The 25,465-nt window shown below is 42.6% G+C and overlaps 1 protein-coding gene across 1 annotated transcript in view; it reads right to left on the bottom strand.

Annotated features, from left to right (window-relative positions):
- DNAH5 (dynein axonemal heavy chain 5) overlaps positions 1-25,465 on the bottom strand; it is a 180,154-nt gene that overhangs the window by 27,160 nt on the left and 127,529 nt on the right. Inside the window, exons 57-67 of the mRNA XM_038770441.1 lie at positions 18,172-18,286; positions 17,748-17,924; positions 13,543-13,746; positions 12,717-12,896; positions 11,680-11,817; positions 8,641-8,776; positions 7,209-7,525; positions 5,797-5,952; positions 5,117-5,299; positions 1,196-1,439; positions 56-170 (exon numbers count right to left, since the gene is read on the bottom strand). Of these exons, the coding sequence (XP_038626369.1) occupies positions 56-170; positions 1,196-1,439; positions 5,117-5,299; positions 5,797-5,952; positions 7,209-7,525; positions 8,641-8,776; positions 11,680-11,817; positions 12,717-12,896; positions 13,543-13,746; positions 17,748-17,924; positions 18,172-18,286 (1,965 nt within the window). The remainder of the gene's footprint in view (positions 1-55; positions 171-1,195; positions 1,440-5,116; positions 5,300-5,796; positions 5,953-7,208; positions 7,526-8,640; positions 8,777-11,679; positions 11,818-12,716; positions 12,897-13,542; positions 13,747-17,747; positions 17,925-18,171; positions 18,287-25,465) is intronic.

The raw sequence follows: 25,465 nt of genomic DNA, 5'->3' as shown, positions 1-25,465 counted from the left end.
ATTCATCTAGCCAATCGATGTAAAATGGAGCTCAACTTCCTCTAGAGTATCTTACCTGGCTATAGAAAGGTCAAACAGCCCCAGAAACTGTCGAAGTGAAGTCTGATACATTACATTGACCATGCTCATCTCTGTGATGAGGAAATAAAGGATGCTTCCTCTAGTGGCCACTGAAATACAAAGAGCAAGTCTTCTAAGTGCAGGCAAAATCAATCATACTGACTTAGAAACCTGACTGTAAACCTGAATAATTGACTATTACTGACCCTAACCAATGACCATTTTGCAACTGGAAGTATGATGGATTGATTGATCACTGTAAGGTTTGCAGTTGAATTGTTAATGGAACTGCATCATAAATGAGGTGTGGCAAATTGTGAGTCATTAAATATTGATAAATTCTACACTCATATTTTAGTTTCCCAAGAGTTAAGTAAATGGGAATCACTACTCTCAAATGGGGCCTTTAATCACTTAATAAATATACATTTATATTCCACTAAAGTTTTTAAAAAGGCAAAGAACACTTGGAAGACTTGTGGAAATCATTTAAGAATCAGTAGCTGAAGGACCAAAATTAATCTTTATATGTTGAGTTATTTCTTCTGTAAGCTTTAACGTTTTGCCAAATGAACCACTACAAATAACATGCACAAAAGAATTCAATCCAACACAACTACATTTTTCAGAACAATTTCTAACAAGGAAATGAACTGAAATATTTCCACTGATATTGATGATAGCATTTGTTAAGCGCTTACTATGTGCAAAGCAGTGTTCTAAGCGCTGGGGAGGATATAAGGTGATTAGGTTGTCCCACATGGAGCTCACAGTCTTAATTCCCATTTTACAGATGAGGTAACTGAGGCACAGAGAAGTGAAATGACTTGCCCAAAGTCACACAGCTGACAATTGGTGGAGCCGGCATTTGAACCCATGACCTCTGACTCCCAAGCCCGGGCTCTTTCCACTGAGCCAGGCTGCTTCTCTAAGCCAAGCTGCTGCTTCCAATCAAAAGCATGAATGTATTTACATTTTTAAGGACTATATAGCACTTAGGCTTTCATACCAAAAGATCAGTCAAATTTTTGCAGACATTTACACAACTTGTTTGTTTTTATGCCCACTTTCAAATCCCCTTCTCTTTGGCTCTCTTCATTTGCCTGTGACATTTGCCTTTCATTATCAAACTCACCGGGTCTGTACTCTTCCCGGGCTGAGTTAATCTGTATTTCTGTCTCAGCAGAGATCTCCAGTTTCTGTGTCACTTCTTCAGCCGTCTTCTTGGTGTTGCTCAAAACAGCAATGAGGCTCTCATCTTCCACTAGTGACCCCTGAGTACTTGTCAGGCGGTAAAGCAAATTATCTTCCAATTCTTTCATCCTTCTTTTGTTTGCCATCACATCTTCCATAAGATCAGTTCTTTCCTTTTCCAATTCCTGTTGATTTCCATAAAGAGATTTTTTCCCCTTTGCAGATACATACTGATATTTAAAAATTTCCCACAAAGCTATCTGAAGGCCTCTCTTTAAAGCATAAACTCTCGAACTGCTGCTGTTTGGCAGTTATAAAAAAAAGGTACTTAAAGGGAAAATGAAAGAGAGGAGGTTTAGCTGAAAGTAGCAGAAGAGCAGGAGAGAAGGTAATGTGCTCTAGAATACAACTTTCTCTAAAAAGACAACATTGGCAATACACTCCTTGTTACAATATGCTAGACTGTAAATTCCTTGACTGCAAAGATCCTGTCTACCTACTCTATTGTACTCTCCTAAATACTTCATAGAGCACTCTGTCCACAATAAAAACTCAATAAATACCACTTGTTGATTGGTTGTGATGAGAAGCAGCATGATGTAGTGGATAAAGTATGGGCTTAGGAGACAGAAGGTCATGGGTTCTAATCCCGGCTCCGCGGCTTGTCTGCTGTGTGACTTTGGGCAAGTAATAATAGTTATGGTATTTGTTAAGCACTTACTATGTGCCAAGCACTGTTCTAAGCACTGGGGTAGATACAAGGTAATCAGGTTGTCCCACGTGGGGCTCATGATCTTAATTCCCCATTTTACAGATGAGGCAACTGAGGCAAAGAAAAGTTAAGTGGCTTACCCAAGATCACAAAGCAGAAAAGTGGTGGAACAGGAATGGAACCACATCCTCTGACTCCCAAAGCCCTTGCTCTTTCCACTAAACCATGCTGCTTCCCACTTCACTTGTCTGTGCCTCAGTTTCTTCATCTGTAAAATGGGGATTAGACTTTGAGCCCCATGTGTGCCCCAAAGCTTCCCAAAGGGAAAGGGAATGAATCTCTGAGGCATGGGTTAAATTATTCAGGGTCTGATAAAGAAGAAGTAATTAAAAAGATGAGGTATTGTAAAGGCCTGGTGGGCAATTACACATTTTGGTAATGTTGCTGATGAAGCAATTTGTGCCCAATTAGATCAATCTTACATTTGGAAAGTTACCTGGACTCTTTCCAAAGGGTTGATAAAAGGTTAAGGTGTATGTTTCCTTAACAGAATACAACTACTGAGTAGAGTCAACATAAAGCCACTGAACAAAAGCACCCTGACAGAAGCAGAAACAATTCAAAGTTTAACTGGAGATTGAAGAAGCAATTTATGAGATAGTTGAGTGCAGTATCTAAACTTCAACTCTAAGAACTTAGTGAACAAAATACTCAATAAATACCAATATTAAAATGATATTTATTAAGCGCTTACTGTGTGTGATTGATTTAGAGACACTAAAGAAAGGAAAGTGTATAGAATATTGGAATACAAGCATTTTGTAGTCAAAACAAAGTCAAAACAAATGAGGACATTTTCTTTGTTTAATTTCAATTCAAGATGTCAAGTCTGCAGAACTGAAATGGAATTAAAATGATGGTTTGATCCCAGATTCAAATTTCTGGCCAGAACATATTCTTGTTTTATAACTGCAAACTGAAATTCTACAGAAGACCATTAGATCAAGATTTACAGAGGAAATTGCACACAGTAGAATAAGTTGTAAAGATAGAGGAAATTGCATTTGGCAGAATAAAGTTGTGAAGAGGATTAAACTAGAAATGAAATAGGAATGAAGATAAAATAAAAAGTCTGTGCTTAACATTTTTATATGAAATGCATACAACTTCTGCCACTCACATTGATATGATGGCTATAAACCAACACAGAAAATAAGTAATGTTCATGCTTCTGTTGCCCATATTACACGCAGCTGCACCAGAAGTGGGCCTGTCTCATGGGGAAGAAAGGAAGAAAGAAAGTGACTACTGCATGGGAGCTTTAAACCAGAAGCAAAATCAAAAATGTAAGAGCTAGGCCTCTAGGGGATGGAAGAAAGACAGCAGTGTGGAAGAGAAGCAGGAAACCGTAGAAGAAAGTCAAGGTGAGATGACAGTACGAAATCACTTCCCTTGGTTGCCTCAGGATATTTCTTTCTAATAATTCTTTGAATGTTAAGAAAAAAATCAGTGCCTTTCAACCATATTACTTCCCAAACCAGTGCAGAAAGTATCTTCTGAAAAATAATGAATTTGCGTAATAAAAGCAGGTGGATAATCATTATTCCTGAGTAGATTCTTTTAATAAAATATATCAATAACAATCATTGTGGCATTTATCCAATGTTTACTATGAGTTCAGTGCTTGGGTAAATGCAAGGTTATGAGATTGGACACATTCCTCCACAGAGCTCATAATCTGTCTTATCTTCATTTTCCACATGAGGAAACTGAAGCCCATAGAAGTTTTGTGACTTACCCAAAGTTACACAGTAAGTCAGTGGCAGAGATAGGCCCTAAAGCTAGGTCTTCTGATTCCCAGTTCCACCATCTTTCCACCTACCTCGCTGGTAAAATGAAATTAATGATGATACTGCACACAGTAAGCGCTCAATAAATACGATTGATGATGATGATGATACAAATGACCATTAAAAATGTGGGGCTTTTTAGGAGAAAATATTTTTGGTTTGTTTGTTTTTAATGGTATTTCTTAAGCAATTACTATGTGCCAGTTTCTGTACTAAATCCTCACATCCTCATATCTGCCAAACTAGCTCTCTTCCTCTCTTCAAAGCCCTACTGAGGGCTCACCTCCTCCAGGAGGCCTTCCCAGACTGAGCCCCCCTTTTTCCCTCTGCTCCTCCTCCTCTCCCCATCGCCCTTACTCCCTCCCTCTGCTCTACCCCCTTCCCTACCCCACAGCACTTGTGTATATTTGTACATATTATTATATTTATTTTATTAATGATGTATATATGTCTATTATTCTATTTATCTATTCTGATGCATTAGCCTGTCTACTTGTTTTGTTTTCTGTCTCCCCCATCTAGTCTGTGAGCCCGTTGTTGGGTAGGGATTGTCTCTGTTGCCAAATTGTACTTTCCAAGCACTTAGTACAGTGCTCTGCACACAGTAAGTGCTCAATAAATACGATTGAATGAATGAATACTAAGCATTGGGGTATGTACAAAATAATCAGTTCAGACACAGTCCCTGTCACCCACAAAGGGCTCACAGTCTGAATCCCCATTTTACAGATGAGGTAATTACAGCACAGAGAAGTTAAGTGACTTGCTCAAGGTCACACAGCAGACAAGTGGCAGAGCCAAGATTAGAACCAGCGTGGTGTAGCGAATAGAGCAAGAGCCTGGGGGTCAGAAGGTCATGGGCTCTAATCCCAGTTCTGCCATTTGTTTGCTGTGTGACCTTGGGCAAATCACTTCACTTCTCTGTGTCTCAGTTACCTCATCTGTAAAATGAGGATGAGAGTATGAGCCCAATGTGGGAGAGGGACTGTGTTCATCCCGATTTGCTCATATCTACCCCAGCGCTTAGCACAGTGCCTGACACACAGTAAGCGCTTAACAAATACTACAGTTATTATTATTAACCAAGGGCCCCTGATTCCCAGGCCTGGGGGCTTCCCGCTAGGCCTTGCTTCTTCTCTGTTACTAAAATGTGTTAATTAGTAGATGAACAGAAAGAAAAGTGACTTTAACTGTGACTAAATATCTCTCCCAAACAATCCATTCTTTGATGAACCCTAAATTATAAAAACCAATGCTTTGCCTCATTGACAAAAGGGAGCAGCAGTTACTGTCCACCTACTTGTTTCTCTGTGAGAATGACTCTTCCCAGTAACTGATCTTCCAGACCTTTTATGGTGACGGTAAAGTCAACGATGGCAGTGCGGGCGCTGATTTCGGGGGTGTATGCGGGGTTCGGCAGTTTAGTGGTGATGTACAGCCTGAAGCCATCCATGACATCTACTTCCTTGTCACCAACTTTTACCTTGTTATAAAACAAAAGTTAGAGTAAAAAGAGAAAAGCATAAATACAGCTATTTAATGGAGGAGGTACTTAGGATAATCTTCAATTAAAAGACCATCCAGCAAACTCCCTTCAACTTCAGACTTGCTCACCAGAGAAACACTTTAATCCACCCTATTTCAGAATGATGGCGACTGTGAGCCCACTGTTGGGTAGGGACTGTCTCTATATGTTGCCAACTTGTACTTCCCAAGCTCTTAGTACAGTGCTCTGCACACAGTAAGCACTCAATAAATACGATTGATTGATTGATTGACTGTATTCATGAACATGCAGTACAAAAGGAAAATGGACTATCAAGAAAATCTTCTTTATTCCTGCTCTGATTACTAGGAAATAAACAACGTGCCAAGTTGCTTATACAGAAAATTAAATAGGGGGAATTCAGCTTCAAGAACTTTCATTATCTCTCCCTCTAATTGTACTCCTTTACATCATTTTCTACTAATTTAGCCTACCTTAAAGGTGGATCCTGTTTTAATAAAGTTTCTTTCCAAAACATTATCCAGGGCTGGGTCTAGATCTTCCCCAATGTCTTCGATTAGCAGTGGCCTGCCAAGGGAAAGGCTATCTTCCAAATGATTTCTGAAGTACTTGTGATTGAGAGATGTGATCTGGAAATTCAAACATTCACTTGACGTATATTCTACACAAGTGTAAGAGCTGGAATGTTAACCATAGGCACCTATCTTGGAAAATGGCATAAATTGGATCTATTAATTTATAGACAATTCCTTCTCACTGTAAGTGAACCCTGGTTCTTGTGTAAAAATAATTACTTGTAAAATAGTATACAGTTCCAAATCCCTTTAAAGTTCATTCATACCAAGCAGGACTCTCATGAGGCATCCAAAGACTTCCCAGCTACAGTGCTTCTGACATTTCTTCACCTATCTTTTCCACTATTCTACTAAACTCTACCGTCCTGGCAACTTCCCCACCCACCTTCACACCCTACCCTCTCTCCTATCCCAGCCTTCAAGTGCGACAACTAAAAGGGTAAATAATATGGCTTATACTAATAACCGCAGTGTTTGTTAAGCACTTATTATGGGCCGGGCACCGTCAGATCGGATGCAGTCCCTGACCCACACACGGCTGAAGGTTTAACGGGGAAGGAGTACGGGTGTTTAATCTTCATTTCAGAGATGAGAAAACTGAGGCACAGAGAAGTTAAGTGCCTTGTCCAAGGTCACACAGCAAGCAAGTGGTAGAGTCAGGATTAGAAGTCAGGTCTCCTAACTCCTTGGCCTGCGCTCTTTCCACTATGTCATGCTGTTTCTCGTTCCTGAGGGCAGGTGACCTAGAAATTTTAGCAGGAGAGGTAGCCTTCCCCCTAACTGATTTCTGCCTGGCCTGGCGATGGCTTTGGAAAGCGGCCAATGGAAACTTGTCTCTCAGCCCTTGTGCCAACTCTCTCCATTGTCTTTCCCACCCCGGCAGTCATGACTCCTCCAGCCCCTACTGCTGCCACTCAACCTGAAGAAAGCTTTTTCTAGGCCTCTGAAAACCAGTGAACTATGCAATTAGAAATGTACAGAGGGGAAACACAAAGCAGAAGTGCCCAAGAATATCCTTTGTTTTAAGACTGGTAACTTTGACTTTAAGCCAAACCAGATTCCAATACCCAATCTTAAATAACATTTATTTAGGCCACCAATGCACAAAACACTGTTCTAAGTGCTATACCAAAATTATTCTTGATATCACTCGCAAAAATAGCATAGATAAAGACCATTTCAAGAAAGTGGTTTGTAACTGTCATTTCAGCAGCCTCGTAAAAATGTCAAACTGGTCTACAGTTCAGCATGATTTCTGGAAGCAAAGTAAAAGTTGTCCAGGAAAAGGGATGAGCTTTGAGACAAATTACCTGAAGTTCATGTCTGTTTTCCTTATTTTTAATCCATATTCTTCCCTGAGCCTGTGGATCAATCAACAAAGGATAGCGAGACGCTTTTGTGACAATGATCCCGTTCTGCACAGATAGGTCATCATTTGGCAATCCTTGGAGGTTCCACTCACTAATGGTGGGCGCATCTATCAGCATCTCATTTAGATTCAGATTATTGTCAAATGGGATTTGTCGAATAATCATCTCCTTCTGCCAGTCGTTTAACAGCAGATTACGGAATTCTTGGTTAAAGGGTCCAGAGTATGATAGAAAAGCTGTAGCCAGCAGCACATCTCCTAAAAGAGAAAGGATTGTGCAAGTTTCAACAGCCATATGGTTTGTCATGGTTCCTTCAGGCTTGAAATGCTTAGATTAAATCACGAATCTTTAGACACAGGGGACAGATCGACATGGCCTAGTCAAAGAGCACCAGATTGTAAATCAGTATCTCTGGGTTCTATAATCCCAACCGTGTCACTGGCCTGTTGTCCGATTGTCTGACCTTGTGCAAGTCACTGAACTGCACTGTGCTTCTATTCCCTCATCTGAAATATGGGGATAAACCCTCCATACCTCTAAAAAATTATGAGGCCTGAGTGGAACAAGGATTGAACCTAGTACAGTGCTCTGCTCACAGTAAGCACTCAATAAATACAATTGAATGAATGAATAAACTGATTAACTTGAATCTACCCCCAACACTTAGCACAACATTTGGCCCATAGTAAGAACTTAGTAGATATCCTAGTTGATAATAATAATAATTGTGGTATTTGTTAAGCACTTACTATATGTCAAGTATTGTTCTAAGCGCTGGGGAAGATACAAGATAATCAGGTCAGACACCCAGGGCTCACAATCTATGTAGGAAGGTTTGAATCCCCATTTTACAGATGAGGTAACTGAGGCACAGAGCAGTTAAGTGACTTGCCCAGGATCACACAGCAAGCACATGGTGAAGCCAGAATTAGAACCCAGGTCCTCTGACTCCAAAGCCCGTGCTCTTTCCACTAGGCCAAAATGGGAGTTCTCACAAGGCTAGTCCTGGGTAGTGGACATTATTTAATATTTTTACTGAGGCTTTGTTGTTTGAAATTGAGAATGAACTCATTATGTATATGAGTATATTATGCGTATGAGGCTGCTCACACCTCAGAAAGCAGCTTCTAATTGACCACTCCTAACCCTCTAACAGAGGAAACCAGAACATCACATCATGATCAATAGTTTAGGTGATGCAGTATATCACCCTTGAGAAAAATCAAGAACTACTCAAATCTATGTGGTCTCGGGGCTTAAAATACAACTGACAGGTATTGGGAACAAAATATTTTAATCCTTTTTCAGGTTAATTTCTAGGTTATCTGTCTTTGGTATAGGACGGCTTATTGCCATTTTTGATTATACATACCCACAAGCCTTTTGGTTTGTATAGAAAATTCTTTACTTTGTTGAGTCCACCTTTCTTTCTCCCCTGCCAGTCCACTAATCAGCCTAGAAGCTGTTTTCATCTTGTGTCTACAGCGTTCTGCATCTTCAAGCAGCGTCTATCAACACCAAAAACATACATGGAAAAAACATCTCCACTGAGTTGATGATATGAGCTGTTCATTTAGAAAGAAACAATAGATTATAAAACTTTGGGTAAGAGGAATTTCTAAGTCATATTCAGATGACAAGAGTATTCCACAGGAAGCAAAGATGATTGGCAGTGCCAGAGCATATTCTAAATGGTTTGACAACTTCCCCATGACCATGCTGTTCTCTGCATTCCCAAGATATTACTATTAATGAAAAGCAATAAGTGGTGTAAGCACCTAGTCATCAGAAGAGAGAAGCATACAATATGCTACTTCATTCCAATTCCACTGTAATGTGTTCATTTAATTTTTAATTAAATTAAAATTAAAATTTCATTTTAATTTTTTAATTCATACATTATCTAAAAAATGAATACATATTTTTAGACTGGAAGTGTACATTCAGCCATAGAGTTTTAACTGCTAACTTGAGAGATTTGTCATGGGAATATCACAAAATCAATCAGTCAATGGTATTTATTGAGCACTTATTGTTTGCACAGCACTGTACTAAGCACTTGGGAACGTACAAAACAACAGAGTTGGTTGATGCCATACCTGTCCACGACGACCTTAAAGACAAATGGCTCCCTCCTATGACCTTCTTTTGCATTGGTGTACATTTAATGGATTTTTAAATTATTATGGAATTAAATCAAAATTATTAAAATTATTATGGAATGAAAAACATCAATGATAGAACATTAACAAGTTAAATATGTTTCCCATGTTTACATTTTATGAAGAGCAAAGAGAAATTCTTTTATAAAGGGGATTAAGAATGCTGATAAATTGTATGAAAAGAAATTAGACTAAATGAAAGTCAGGAAAATCTTCTAATGCTCAATTGGAACTATCAGACTGTAGTTTAATCTTCCATGTGATGAAATTTTTATCTGCCTAAAATGCTCTAGTTAAAAAAGCTGACTTTTTCACATTGTAATTCTAATTTTCCAAGATTGTGAGTGCAATTAGTAGTGGCACCAAGGATTTTTGTGGGACAGTACTTTAGAGAATTCTTTAAGAACTGGGAAACCTTTTTTCCAATTTTTATGAAGCTTAATTTTAACTTTTAAAAAAAATCTGCATTTCACCTCTGGTGATGTGAATATAAAAAGATAACATGCCTGTCTTTGGGGCTCAAAATGTTTCTGGTGCTGAAATTTTTATCAGAGAAGTAGCGTGGCCTATTAGAAAAAGTAAACGCCTGGCCCTGTGCCTTGCCTTCCGTGTGACCTTAATAATAATAATGGTACTTGTTAAGCACTTATATGTGCCAAGCACTGTTCTAAGCACTGAGGTAGATACAAGGAAATCAGATTGTCCCCCATGGGGTTCATAGTCTTAATCCCCATTTTACAGATAATAATAATAATAATGATGATGGCATTTATTAAGCACTTACTATGTGCAAAGCACTGTTCTAAGCACTGAAAAAAATAATGATGGCATTTATTAAGTGCTTACTATGTGCAAAGCACTGTTCCAAGTGCTTGGGAGGTTACAATGTGATCAGGTTGTCCCACAGCGGGGCTCACAGTCTTAATCTCCATTTTACAGTTGAGGTAACAGGCACAGAGAAGTTAAGTGACTTGCCCAAAGTCACATAGCTGACAATTGGTGGAGCCGGGATTTGAACCCATAACCTCTGACTCCATAGCCCATGCTCTTTCCACTGAGCCACACTGCTTCTCTGCTTCTCAGTTACAGATGAGGTAACTGAGGCATAGAGACATTAAGTGACTTGCCTGAAGTCACACAGCCGATAAGTGGTGGAACCGGGATTAGAACCCACGACCTTGGGTGGGCAAGTCACTTAACTCTTCTGTGCCTCAGTTTTCTCATCTGTAAAACAAGGATTCAACGTCCTCCCTCCCCTCTTATACTGTGATCCCCATGTGGAACAGGGTCTGTCCCCAATCTGATTGTATCATGCTTAGTACTCTGCTTGTATAGAGCACTTAAATACCACAATTATTACTGCTATTTTTATTACATGCCTGATAACCACACCACAGTTCAGCAATCACTCCTACATTGTGTACTCCATGAAGACTACCCTTTGCTGCACTATTGCATTTGCTCCCTAGTGCCTAGCCCCATTTTTATTTCTCCCACTCTGTCTCCCCCTTCTAGACTGTGAGCCCACTGTTGGGTAGGTACTGTCTCTATATGTTGCCAACTTGTACTTCCCAAGTGCTTAGTACAGTGCTCTGCACACAGTAAGCACTCAATAAATACGATTGAATGACTGAATGCCCTAATTTTCTTAATGCCTTTTCCATGAGAAAATGAAGACATGGAAATGCCTCTTTCCCATTTCTAATTCCCAAATGTTAGGCTGGTCTAGTTTCTGATGCTGAATTAACAGACATGTATTGTTCGAAGTTTTGTTTCATTGTCTCTCAAACATTTCCTTTGCCCACTATGTTTAATTTCCCTGCAACAGTTTATCTCAAAGCAACTTTTTCGTACCCTGCAGGTTGTTCATTGATCCATATTGGCCATTGTTGTACAGATTACAGGGAACACCAGTTGGAGTCCTTTACAATAACTCTGTAGATACATTCTGCTTTAACTCAGGGGTCACGTTCTTGAAGAACGCTGTCTTAAGGAAACCTTGGGTTTTAGCACTCATTCTGTCTTCAACCCTGCGCACATGATGCACAATCATTTCTTCATACCCCAAGTCACACTGTAGCCAAAGACGCACATTGTCAGAAGAATATTCCCCAATTCTACCAACTGGCTCTCTGGCCAAATGGCAGCAGGAAAACATGTAATATGGTAGACGTCACTGGTCAATTACCAGCTCTTCACTTATTATAAAGAACACTGAACTGTTTTTCCTTATTATAAAGAACACTGACCTGTTTTTCTTTCATGGCCTTTTCATAATCTCCTTGCACAATGTCCAGTTCAGTTTGCTTATCATCCAGTTCTGCCTGAGCCTTTTGTAAATCCAGCATGGCAGTGTCATGCCGATTTTCTTGCACTGCCAGGTTAGCCTGAATAGGACATGCAGAGAGTAAATAAAAAGGCAGGAATTAAAAATTATAGACTGTGGCATTATTTCAAGTTATATCAGTTACAGATTAACTTCTACTTGGCAAAAACCATTACCCATCAGATGGATTCTGACCTTCTAACTCCTTAGATACATTGCAGTCAAGGTGGCATGTTCTAAGGTAAATAACCCCTGGAAAGGAAGTAGATTAACCCTAATCCGAAATAAAGTGACATCCAAATACAAACAGTTTGAATTCAAATAACTTCAAGAACATTTTAATGTGAGGTAATTTGGAGACGGTCAAACATATAGAAGCTATAGGATCATCATTACAAATATCTAATAAAAATACTCTCCTGGGAAGAAAAACTAAAGTTTTCCAGAACGACATGGTAAAATTACCATCATACTCTCTCAACATAGGCCTTTCGCGATTCCCAGATGTCTTTTGACTAGCTGATTTGGAACAGGAGTTTGGAAGCTCCTTGTGGGCAGGAAACAAATCTATCAATTCTGTGGTATTACACTCTCCCAAGGTTATTACAGTGCTCTGCACACAGTAAGCACTCAATAAAGACCACTGTATTGATTAATTAATTAGAACTACTTAAGTAGGAAACCAGGGACCAAGGGTATACTCAATTCATTGAACAGAGGCTTAGAAAAACAGGGAATTGCAGACTAAAAGAAAGGCTGAAAATTTTGCAACCCACAGTGGATTTATGAGCACGGACAGGAGAAATACGGAACACTGCTTTTCCTCCATCTGCTCTCTTCAAGTGGCAGAGCCAGCACAATTGTTTGAAGGCTCCTATTCCATGGTGCATAATCAAAGTGGATGTCCTTGAAGATCCTTACACAGGGGATTTCTGTGAGTCTATAAAGGGAAGCACTTACCTTCAAGGGAAGCACTTCTTTGTTGATAGAAAAAAACGAAGCCATAGCTTTGGTCCAGGAGCACAATCCTGCCACATTTCCACATACACGTTTTGCAGTTTCAATGTTGTAGTCTGGCATCTCAAAGTAAGGACTCAAAAACTCAATCACTTCCTCATTGATGGAGTCTTTTGGAAATTGCTAAGGAGAAAGGATTTAAATAAATTCATCTTCTCCCATAATATGACCAAGATTACATTTATTATTCAACTTAATTAACAACAGTAGAAGGTAGCATATCTAGGCATTGTCCCAAAGCATTATCATCTAGAAGAGTGTTTTGCTTTTTTTTTGGTTTGGGGTTTTTTAATGGTATTTGTAAGCACTATGTGCCAGGCACTGTACTAAGCGCTGGGATAGATACAAGTAATCAGGTTGGACACACTCAATGTCCTAAACAGGGAAGAGTCTTAATCCCCATTTTACAGATGAGGTGATCGAGGCACAGAGAGACGGTGAGCCCGTTGTTGGGTAGGAACCATCTCTATATGTTGCCAACTTGTACTTCCCAAGCACTTAGTACAGTGCTCTGCACACAGTAAGCGCTCAATAAATATGACTGAGTGAATGAATGACACATAGCAGACAAGTGGTAGAGCCAGGATTAAAATTCACCCAGGTGAATCTGAAAAATCTCTGTGAATCCTCATTCCTAAAATCGATGGACAAAATAGTAAATAATGCATACAACTGCTAGATCGTTCATACAGACAAATTCTGTTTTGGGTTCCAGAAAACCCAGTAATGATTTCACTGGGCTCCCGTCTCACCTTTTTAAAATAGGTACCTGTAAATTTTGCAAGAAGTTCCCGGCTGTCATCAGTTTCAAGGACTCCTGCCATGAAGGAGTAGAACAAGCTTTCTCCAGATCAGCTTTCACGGCGTTGACTTTCCTTTGGAACAGCAGCAACACACAATCCATGATGCGCATAATTAGATGAGGGGGTCGACCCAGAGTGCGGACAGTGGCTATATCTGAAGGCTTGATTGTCTAAGAAATTGAGAAGAGGGAGGCTAGGAATCTTATGTCTCAGACCACCTATGGGTTAGTAAGACTTTTTAATCTGTAAATTTATTGAGGGTCAGAGAACATGTGTCTAACTTCTTTTGTATTGCTCAGGTGGTAACTACAGTGCTGTACAATCATTAAATATCACCAATTGACTGATTAACCAAAATCTATACAACTTCACCAACACCTGGCCCACAGAGATGATCAGACAGAGAAAAGGGAAGAGAAAACCTGACAGTGACTGTGGAGACTGCTTATAAGAGAAATGAGATTTATGGCAAAAAAAGGTATATTCCGGGAAAGTGCAATGTGATTGTGTAGGCTGGAGAACTAAAGACTGAGAAGGAAAACTCATTTTTTTTTCCAAAAAGTTTGTTTAGCACAAGCATCCAAAATTGAGAGGAATACAGGACAGAGGCAGAAAAAAGATTCATGCTGAATTTTTTCAATAGTCATCTCTTTGGAGGAAAAGGAAAATGTCATCAGAAATAAATAGGATACTCAACATTTTGGCAGTGATTGGGTTTTAAACACAAAAGTCTCACAAATGTGTGGTTGGCTGGTGGTTTTGTCATTCGTTAATTATGTAGATCACGAATCTGTTTCTCTCAAGACAACATAGTACTGTCACAATAAACTGAGAGTAGATTGCTGCCCCTGGGCTGACAGATGGAATAATTATAGGTTTCTTAGCTGGAAATTGACCTTTAAATGAAGAAAGTCGTGCAACACAAATTTCCCTGTGCTCTCAGGAAGTACCATTCTGTTGCTAGCAGACATAGTTACAATTCCAAGGAAAAGGAGTAAATGGATCTTTAAAACAGGCTTGGGTGACAATGGCCATTCTTCCATTTAAATTGTTGATGGAACAAGCACTGAAGCTTTTACAGTAATTATGAACTCTACTCTTTTCCACATCCCCTTCAAGAAGCCAGCAGGGTTCAGTGGAAAGAGCACGGGCTTTGGAGTCAGAGGTCATGGGTTCGAATTCCAGTTCCACCACTTGTCAGCTGTGTGACTTTGGGCAAGTCATTTAACTTCTCTGTGCCTCACTTACCTCATCTGTAGAATGGGGATTAAGACTGTGAGCCCCCCATGGGACAAACTGACCACCTTGTGACCTCCCCAGCACTTAGAACGGTGTTTTGCACATAGTAGGTGCTTAATAAATGCCATTATTATTATTATTATTATTATCCCCTGGCACAACTCTGCTTCCCTAGAACTCAGGGTTTACATTCTTGGTGAGTATCATGCTGAGGAAAAGTTACATTAAAGCACATGCTTCTTGACGCAACCATTTCTTCTGACTCAGTTCTGGGTCTCCTATTTTCCATCTACACCCACTCCCTTGGAGAATTAATTCGTCCCCATGGCTTCAATTACCATCTCTACACGGATGATTCTGAAATTTACCTCTCCTTTCCCGACCTCTCTCCGTCTCTGTAGTCTCACATTTCCTCCTGCCTGCAGGACATTTATACCTGGAAGTCTCACTGACTGTTCAAACTAAACATGTCCAAAACAGAACTCCTCTTCTTCCCACCCAAACCCTGTCCTCCCATGCTTCTCCGATCACCATAGACAATATTAGTACTCTACTATCTCACAAGACTTTAACTTTGGCGTTATCCTAGACTCATTTCTTTCATTAAACCCACATATTCAATCTGCCACCAAATCCTGTCAGTCCTATCTTCACAACATCGCTAAAACCCACCCTTTCCTCTCCACCCAAAGTTTTGTTATACTGATCCGAACACTTGTCCTACCCTGCCTTGACTATTGCAGCTTCCCTTTTTTATCTCCCCGCCTCCTGTCTCTCCCCAGTTCAGTTCATATTTCACTCTGCTGCCTGGATCACTTTTCTAAAAAATCCTTTCAGTCCACATCTCCCACTCTTCAAGAACCTCCAGTGGATCCCCATCCACTTCAGCATCAAAGAGAAACTCCTCACCATCGACTTTAAAGCACTCAATCAGCTCACCCCCTCCTAACTTAAATTGCTGATCTCCTTCTACATGCCAGCCCAAGCGCTTCACTCCTCTAGAGCCAACTTTCTCACTGTGCCTCTATCTCATCTGTCCTGCCAACAACACCTTTCCCACAGCCTCTCTCTCTCTTACCCGAAACTCCTTCCTCCTCCACATATTCCACCTTCATTCTCCCCACCTTTGAAGTCTCAGTAAAATCACAACCCCTCCAAGAGCCTTCCCCAAATAAGCCCTCTTTTCCCCTGCGGCTTCTACCTTCTGTGTTTCTTGTTAAGGGTCTTTATATATGATTCATCTCAGCCCTAAAGCATTTATCTCATCTTCATAAGTTATTCATTTATTAAAATAATAATAATAATTGTGGTATTTGGTAAGTACTTACTGTGTGCCAGGCACTGTGCTAAGCTCTGAACTGGATACAAGCTCTTCACAATGGACACAGTTCCTGTCCAATGTGGGGCTCACAGTTTCAATCCCATTTTACAGATGAGGTAACTGAGGCCCAGAGAAGTGAAGTGCCTTGCCCACGGTCACATAGAAGACAAGTGGCAGTGCTGGGATTAGAAACCATGACTTTCTACTCCCAGTCCCCTGCTCTATCCACTACAGCAGGCTACTTCTCATGTCTGCCTCCCTGTCTAGACTGTAAGCTCCTTGTGGGCAGGGAATGTGTCTACCAATTCTTGCATGGTATTCTCCCAAGAGTTTAGTATAGTGCTCTGAGCATAATAAATCCTCGATACCGTTGATTCTGATGTCATATCATGTTCTATTCAAATAGACATGTGACATTCCTTAGTTCTCCAACAGGGTCCTATCTAAAGCACATAATGAAAACCCATTTCTGGAAGAAATAAGTGTACTGTTTGAGTCTTGTTACCAAGAAAGAGATACACCAAAGGCCAATTCTTGGTTTGGTCAGAAGGAAACAACAAAATAAATAAATATAATTTGAAGCTAAAGTTGACAAGATCCTCCAAAATATTGGATAAGAACATGGATAGGCCCTAACCAAACAAAACTGTTGCCCAGTTGACTCCAGATTTTGGAGCTTTCAAAAATTTACAGCAATCCCATTTGGAGAAATAAATTAATAATAATCATGGTATTTAATTAAGCCCCCTCTCAGGGTTGCACCTGGGAAGTTTCCAGTACTCTACCAGTCTCGACTATGGGACGGAGAGCCAAGCAGAGGCATACCCATTCCATTCCTAGCTTGGGCAGTGGCCAGTGAGTGGCAGGCAATCTGTTACAAGTCAAAATTCCCCTGTCCTGGGCAGCAGCATCATGGGGGAGAGTCGAGGGCAGAGACTCAGGTTGACTTTGCAGAAGAAGGCAATGGTAAACCACTTCCATATTTCTAACAAGAAAACTCTAAGCCTACACCACCAGAACAACTGCAGATGGGGGTGGGGCATTCTGGGAGAGATGTGTCATTGGTGTCGCTGTGGGTCGGAGATGATGCGACAGCATAAGACATATTTAATTAAACACTTCCTATATGATCAGCACTCTACTAAGCGTGGGGAAGGTACATAATAATCAGGTCCCAGTTTCTGTCCCACATGGGTGCTCACAGTGTAAGTAGGAAGGAGAACAGGGAGAGCCACTTTATGAATGAGGAAACAAGCATAGAGAATTTAAGTGACTCGCCCAAAGTCATACAGTTGGCCGAGATTAGAACACAGGTCCTCTGACTCCTAGGCCCATGCTATTTTCACTAGTCCACACTGCTTCTCAAGTGGTTGAAACACATACTTTAAAGCCTCAATCACTGAAAGACAAACCTGAACATCAGTCCAGCAGTGGGATGCTCATGCATTTACTTTTCTGTAAACTCCTTGAAAGCAGAGATCATGTCTTCTGCTTGTTCCGTACTTTCCCGGACCCCCATACATATGGAATTGATTCACTGACTGATGGTGTATTAGTTCTCATTTTTTATTTAACCTCTGAGAAGAAGACATGAGAGGTTTCGCTACGAACCTGTAAAGCCGCTTCTGCCTCTTCTAAGGCTGGTTTGGCTGCCTCCAGCTTTTCCTCAGCAATTGCTTTGTCTGCAGAGATGCTGTCTACAATAGCCTGGGCTTTGTCCTTGACCTTCTGAACTTCAGCCTTCACCAGCTCTGCAGCCTGTGCCTTTACAGTCACTTCTTTTAACACCTGACATCCCCAGAACGACAACCAAAGAACACAGCTGAAAAGCAGTGAACATTGATTTTAATGCATGAAATTTAAACTATTCTTTCAAAAAGAAAAAATCCTTTAATACCAGTAATAGAGCTATGAAATAATGAATAAGAAGAATTCATTTGCTTTGACTCTCCTACTCCTTTACATCATTAGTGTCAGAAGGGAAGGAAATAAAAATAAATTAGAAAACAAAACACTTGCACAAGAATGTCCCCACCATATCCGCTTTGTCATTCGCAACTTGCAGCTCCTTTTCTTTCACTTCTAATTCTTTGCTCAATGATACAATCGACTCAGATGCCTCTTTCAGCTTTTCCAATCCAGTATTCATTCTAGAATCAATGATCAAAACAAGCAGTCTTTGTAGTGAACGACAATACTGGGAGATAGAGTTCCCATTTTCAGAGGAGTAGAACTGTCTTTCGATTTAATGATGGCACTGCTCACTGTGAGACTGCATCCAGGGGTGAGAGCATTACATAAAGAGACTCTCTTGGCTACTAACGCACTAGGCCCTTGAAGATAGAGCAGCAGCCAACGTTTCTGATCCTGAGACATTTGGACAGATTTCCCTTTCCCCTCTGCTGAAATCTGATTCTCATTTGCTCCAGGTACAAGGGGATGCCAGATGTCTAAAATTAATCAATAGTACTTACTAAGCACCTACTCTGGTCAGATCACCCTATGAGGCAATTGAGGGAGTTCAATAAAGGTAAAAGACATAATCTCTGTCTTCCAGAAGCACCCAATCTAAGTAAAAAAATAAGTTTGCAGAGGGTATATTATTTTGATTTTTATTTGTCACTAACTAACTCTCCACCTTATTCCTCCTCCTCCTGCTTTGCCTATACACTTAGGTCTTCACAGCCTAATAATAATAATGGCATTTATTAAGTGCTTACTATGTGCAAAGCACTGTTCTAAGTGCTGTTCTAAGGTTACAAGATGATCAGGTTGTACCACGGGGGGCTCACAGTCTTCATCCCCATTTTACAGATGAGGTAACTGAGGCCCAGAGAAGTGAAGTGACTTGCCCAAAGTCACACAGCTGACAAGTGACAGAGCCGGGATTTGAACCCATGACCTCTGACTCCAAAGCCCATGCCCTTTCCACTGAGCCACGCTGCTTCTCTTGTCATCTCCCCCTAGTCATCTCCCCTCCCACCCTGCCCCACTAACATTACTTATGTATGAATCGATCAACGGTATTTATTGCACCCTTACTGTATGAGAATACTGTACTAAGTGCTCGTACTAAGAGTTGGGAAACATGCTCCCTTCCCACAAAGAGTTTAAAGTCCAGAGGGGAGACAGACATAAATATGGATATATTACATAAATAAATTACATAAGTGCTCAGAGCGGGTGAATATCAAGTGCTACAGGACATAGATCCAAGTGCATAAATGATGCAGAAGGGAGAGGGAGTAGGAATAAAGAGGGCTTAATCAGGGAAGACCTGTTGGAGGAGGTGTGGTTTTAATATGGCTTTGAAGGTGGGGAGAGCAGTGGTCTGTCATATATGAAGGGGGAGAGACTTCCAGGACAGAAGGAGGATGTTGGGTAGGGACTGTCTCTATATATTGCCAATTTCTACTTCCCAAGCGCTTAGTACAGTGCTCTGCACATAGTAAGCGCTCAATAAATACGATTGATGATGAGAGGGCAGGGGACTGGGAGTCACAAGGCTTGCTGCTGATTGTCTGCTGCATGTGGACAGGGTAGTGGCCTGGGAATCACAAGGTTTGCTGACATTTGTCTGCTGCGTAGGGACAGGGTAGTGGCCTGGGAGTCACAAGGTTTGCTGCCAATTGATTTTGTTCTCTGTCTCCCCCTTTTAGACTGTGAGCCCACTGTTGGGTAGGGACTGTCTCTATATGTTGCCAATTTGTACCTCCCAAGTGCTTAGTACAGTGCTCTGCACATAGTAAGCGCTCAATAAATACGATTGATGATGACAGGGTAGGGGCCTGGGAGTCACAAGGATTGCTGCCATTTGTCTGCTGCATGGGGACAGGGTAGGGGCCTGGGAGTCACAAGGTTTGCTGCCGTTTGTCTGCTGCATGGGGACAGGGTACGGGCCTGGGAGTCACAAGGTTTGCTGCCATTTGGTTTTGTTCTCTGTCTCCCCCTTTTAGACTGTGAGCCCACTGTTGGGTAGGGACTGTCTCTATATGTTGCCAATTTGTACTTCCCAAGCGCTTAGTACAGTGCTCTGCACATAGTAAGCGCTCAATAAATACGATTGATGATGACAGGGTAGGGGCCTGGGAGTCACAAGGTTTGCTGTCATTTGTCTGCTGCATGGGGACAGGGAAGGGGCCTGGGAGTCACAAGGTTTGCTGACATTTGGTTTTGTTCTCTGTCTCCCCTTTTTAGACTGTGAGCCCACTGTTGGGTAGGGACTGTCTCTATATGTTGCCAATTTGTACTTCCCAAACGCTTAGTACAGTGCTCTGCACATAGTAAGCACTCAATAAATACGATTGATGATGACAGGGCAGGGGCCTGGGAGTCACAAGTTTTGCTGCCATTTATCTGCTGCATGGGGACAGGGTAGGGGCCTGGGAGTCACAAGGTTTCTTGCCATTTGGTTTTGTTGTCTGTCTCCCCCTTTTAGACTGTGAGCCCACAGTTGGGTAGGGACTGTCTCTATATGTTGCCAATTTGTACATCCCAAGCGCATAGTACAGTGCTCTGCACATAGTAAGCGCTCAATAAATACGATTGATGATGACAGGGTAGGGGCCTGGGAGTCACAAGGTTTGCTGCCATTTGTCTGCTGCATGGGGAAAGGGTAGGGGCCAGGGAGTCACAAGGTTTGCTGCCATTTGGTTTTGTTCTCTGTCTCCCCCTTTTAGACTGTGAGCCCACTGTTGGGTAGGGACTGTCTCTATATGTTGCCAATTTGTACTTCCCAAGCGCTTAGTACAGTGCTCTGCACATAGTAAGCGCTCAATAAATACGATTGATGATGACAGGGTAGGGGCCTGGGAGTCACAAGGTTTGCTGTCATTTGTCTGCTGCATGGGGACAGGGAAGGGGCCTGGGAGTCACAAGGTTTGCTGACATTTGGTTTTGTTCTCTGTCTCCCCTTTTTAGACTGTGAGCCCACTGTTGGGTAGGGACTGTCTCTATATGTTGCCAATTTGTACTTCCCAAACGCTTAGTACAGTGCTCTGCACATAGTAAGCACTCAATAAATACGATTGATGATGACAGGGTAGGGGCCTGGGAGTCACAAGGTTTGCAGCCATTTGTCTGCTGCATGGGGACAGGGGAGGGACCTGGGAGTCACAAGATTTGCTGCCATTTGTCTGCCGCGTAGGGACAGGGTAGGGGCCTTGGAGTCACAAGGTTTGCTGCCATTTGGTTTTGTTCTCTGTCTCCCCCTTTTAGACTGTGAGCCCACTGTTGGGTAAGGACTGTCTCTATATGTTGCCAAATTGAACTTCACAAGCGCTTAGTATAGTGCTCTGCACATAGTAAGCACTCAATAAATACGATTGATGATGACAGGGTAGGGGCCTGGGAGTCACAAGGTTTGCTGCCGTTTCTCTGCTGCATGGGGACAGGGTTGGGGCCTGGGAGTAACAAGGTTTGCTGCCATTTATCTGCTGCATAGGGACAGGGTAGGGGCCTGGGAGTCACAAGGTTTGCTGCCATTTATCTGCTGCATGGGGACAGGGTAGGGGCATGGGAATCACAAGGTTTGCTGCCAATTGGTTTTGTTCTCGGTCTCCCCCTTTTAGACTGTGAGCCCACTGTTGGGTAGGGACTGTCTCTACAGGATGCCAATTTGTACTTCTCAAGCACTTAGTACAGTGCTCTGCACATAATAAGCGCTCAATAAATACGATTGATGATGATGATGATGATGACAGGGTAGGGGCCTGGAAGTCACAAGGTTTGCTGCCATTTGTCTGCTGCATGGGGACAGGGTAGGGGCCTGGGAGTCACAAGGTTTCCTGCCATTTGGTTTTGTTGTCTGTCTCCCCCTTTTAGATTGTGAGCCCACTGTTGGGTAGGGACAGTCTCTATATGTTGCCAATTTGTATTTCCCAAGCGCTTAGTACAGTGCTCTGCACATAGTAAGCACTCAATAAATACGATTGATGATGACAGGGCAGGGGCCTGGGAGTCACAAGTTTTGCTGCCATTTATCTGCTGCATGGGGACAGGGTAGGGGCCTGGGAGTCACAAGGTTTCTTGCCATTTGGTTTTGTTGTCTGTCTCCCCCTTTTAGACTGTGAGCCCACTGTTGGGTAGGGACTGTCTCTATATGTTGCCAATTTGTACATCCCAAGCGCATAGTACAGTGCTCTGCACATAGTAAGCGCTCAATAAATACGATTGATGATGACAGGGTAGGGGCCTGGGAGTCACAAGGTTTGCTGCCATTTGTCTGCTGCATGGGGACAGGGTAGGGGCCAGGGAGTCACAAGGTTTGCTGCCATTTGGTTTTGTTCTCTGTCTCCCCCTTTTAGACTGTGAGCCCACTGTTGGGTAGGGACTGTCTCTATATGTTGCCAATTTGTACTTCCCAGGCGCTTAGTACAGTGCTCTGCACATAGTAAGCGCTCAATAAATACTTTTGATGATGACAGGGTAGGGGCCTGGGAGTCACAAGGTTTGCTGCCATTTGTCTGCTGCATGGGGACAGGGTAGGGGCCTGGGAGTCACAAGATTTGCTGCCATTTGTCTGCTGCGTAGGGACAGGGTAGGGGCCTTGGAGTCACAAGGTTTGCTGCCATTTGGTTTTGCTCTCTGTCTCCCCCTTTTCGACTGTGAGCCCACTGTTGGGTAGGGACTGTCTCTATATGTTGCCAATTTGTACTTCCCAAGCGCTTAGTACAGTGCTCTGCACATAGTAAGCGCTCAATAAATACGATTGATGATGACAGGGTAGGGGTCTGGGAGTCACAAGGTTTGCTGCCATTTATCTGCTGCATGGGGACAGGGTAGGGGCCTGGGAGTCACAAGGTTTGCTGCCATTTGGTTTTGTTCTCTGTCTCCCCCTTTTAGACTGTGAGCCCACTGTTGGGTAGGGACTGTCTCTATATGTTGCCAATTTGTACTTCCCAAGCTCTTAGTACACTCCTCTGCATATAGTAAGCGCTCAATAAATACGATTGATGATGACAGGGTAGGTGCCTGGGAGTCACAAGGTTTGCTGCCATTTGTCTGCTGCATGGGGACAACGTAGGGGCCTGGGAGTCACAAGGTTTGCTGCCATTTGGTTTTGTTCTCTGTCTCCCCCTTTTAGACTGTGAGCCCACTGTTGGGTAGCGACTGTCTCTATATGTTGCCAATTTGTACTGCCCAAGCGCTTAGTACAGTGCTCTGCACATAGTAAGCGCTCAATAAATACGATTGATGATGACAGGGTAGGGGCCTGGGAGTCACAAGGTTTGCTGCCGTTTGTCTGCTGCATGGGGACAGGGTTGGGGCCTGGGAGTAACAAGGTTTGCTGCCATTTATCTGCTGCATAGGGACAGGGTAGGGGCCTGGGAGTCACAAGGTTTGCTGCCATTTATCTACTGCATGGGGACATGGTAGGGGCCTGGGAGTCACAAGGTTTGCTGCCAATTGGTTTTGTTCTCGGTCTACCCCTTTTAGACTGTGAGCCCACTGTTGGGTAGGGACTGTCTCTACAGGATGCCAACTTGTACTTCCCAAGCGCTTAGTACAGTGCTCTGCACATAATAAGCGCTCAATAAATACGATTGATGATGATGATGATGATGACAGGGTAGGGGCCTGGAAGTCACAAGGTTTGCTGCCATTTGTCTGCTGCATGGGGACAGGGTAGGGGCCTGGGAGTCACAAGGTTTCCTGCCATCTGGTTTTGTTGTCTGTCTCCCCCTTTTAGATTGTGAGCCCAATGTTGGGTAGGCACTGTCTCTATATGTTGCCAATTTGTATTTCCAAAGCGCATAGTACAGTGCTCTGCACATAGTAAGCACTCAATAAATACGATTGATGATGACAGGGCAGGGGCCTGGAAGTCACAAGTTTTGCTGCCATTTATCTGCTGCATGGGGACAGGGTAGGGGCCTGGGAGTCACAAGGTTTGCTGCCATTTGGTTTTGTTCTCTGTCTCCCCCTTTTAGACTGTGAGCCCACTGTTGGGTAGGGACTGTCTCTATATGTTGCCAATTTGTACTTCCCAAGCGCTTAGTACAGTGCTCTGCACATAATAAGCGCTCAATAAATACGATTGATGATGACAGGGTAGGGGCCTGGGAGTCACAAGGTTTGCTGCCATTTGTCTGCTGCATGGGGACAGGGTAGGGGCCTGGGAGTCACAAGGTTTGCTGCCATTTGTCTGCTGCGTAGGGACAGGGTAGGGGCCTTGGAGTCACAAGGTTTGCTGCCATTTGGTTTTGTTCTCTGTCTCCCCCTTTTAGACTGTGAGCCCACTGTTTGGTAGGGACTGTCTCTATATGTTGCCAATTTGTACTTCCCAAGCGCTTAGTACAGTGCTCTGCACATAGTAAGCGCTCAATAAATACGATTGATGATGACAGGGTAGGGGCCTGGGAGTCACAAGGTTTGCTGCCATTTATCTGCTGCATGGGGACAGGGTAGGGGCCTGGGAGTCACAAGGTTTGCTGCCATTTGGTTTTGTTCTCTGTCTCCCCCTTTTAGACTGTGAGCCCACTGTTGGGTAGCGACTGTGTCTATATGTTGCCAATTTGTACTTCCCAAGCGCTTAGTACAGTGCTCTGCACATAGTATGCGCTCAATAAATACGATTGATGATGACAGGGTAGGGGCCTGGGAGTCACAAGGTTTGCTGCCATTTATCTGCTGCATGGGGACAGGGTAGGGGCCTGGGAGTCACAAGGTTTGCTGCCATTTGGTTTTGTTCTCTGTCTCCCCCTTTTAGACTGTGAGCCCACTGTTGGGTAGCGACTGTGTCTATATGTTGCCAATTTGTACTTCCCAAGCGCTTAGTACAGTGCTCTGCACATAGTAAGCGCTCAATAAATACGATTGATGATGACAGGGTAGGGGCCTGGGAATCACAAGGATTGCTGCCATTTATCTGCTGCATGGGGACAGGGTAGGGGCCTGGGAGTCACAAGGCTTGCTGCCATTTGGTTTTGTTCTCTGTCTCACCCTTTTAGACGGTGAGCCCACTGTTGGGTAGGGACTGTCTCTATATGTTGCCAATTTGTACATCCCAAGCGCTTAGTACAGTGTTCTGCACATAGTAAGCGCTCAATAAATACGATTGATGATGACAGGGTAGGGGCCTGGGAGTCACAAGATTTGCTGCCATTTGTCTGCTGCATGGGGACAGGGTAGCGGCCTGGGAGTCACAAGGTTTGCTGCCATTTGTCTCCTGCGTAGGGACAGGGTAGGGGCCTGGGGGTCACAAGGTTTGCTGCCATTTGGTTTTGTTCTCTGTCTCCGCCTTTTAAACTGTGAGCCCACTGTTGAGTAGGGACTGTCTCTATATGTTGCCAATTTGTACTTTTCAAGTGCTTAGTACAGTGCTCTGC

Source organism: Tachyglossus aculeatus, chromosome X3 (assembly GCF_015852505.1).
Source record: "Tachyglossus aculeatus isolate mTacAcu1 chromosome X3, mTacAcu1.pri, whole genome shotgun sequence".
Taxonomy (NCBI): Eukaryota; Metazoa; Chordata; class Mammalia; order Monotremata; family Tachyglossidae; genus Tachyglossus; species Tachyglossus aculeatus.
Note: the sequence above shows the minus strand (reverse complement) of the source record. Positions and strands in the feature narration are given on the sequence as shown.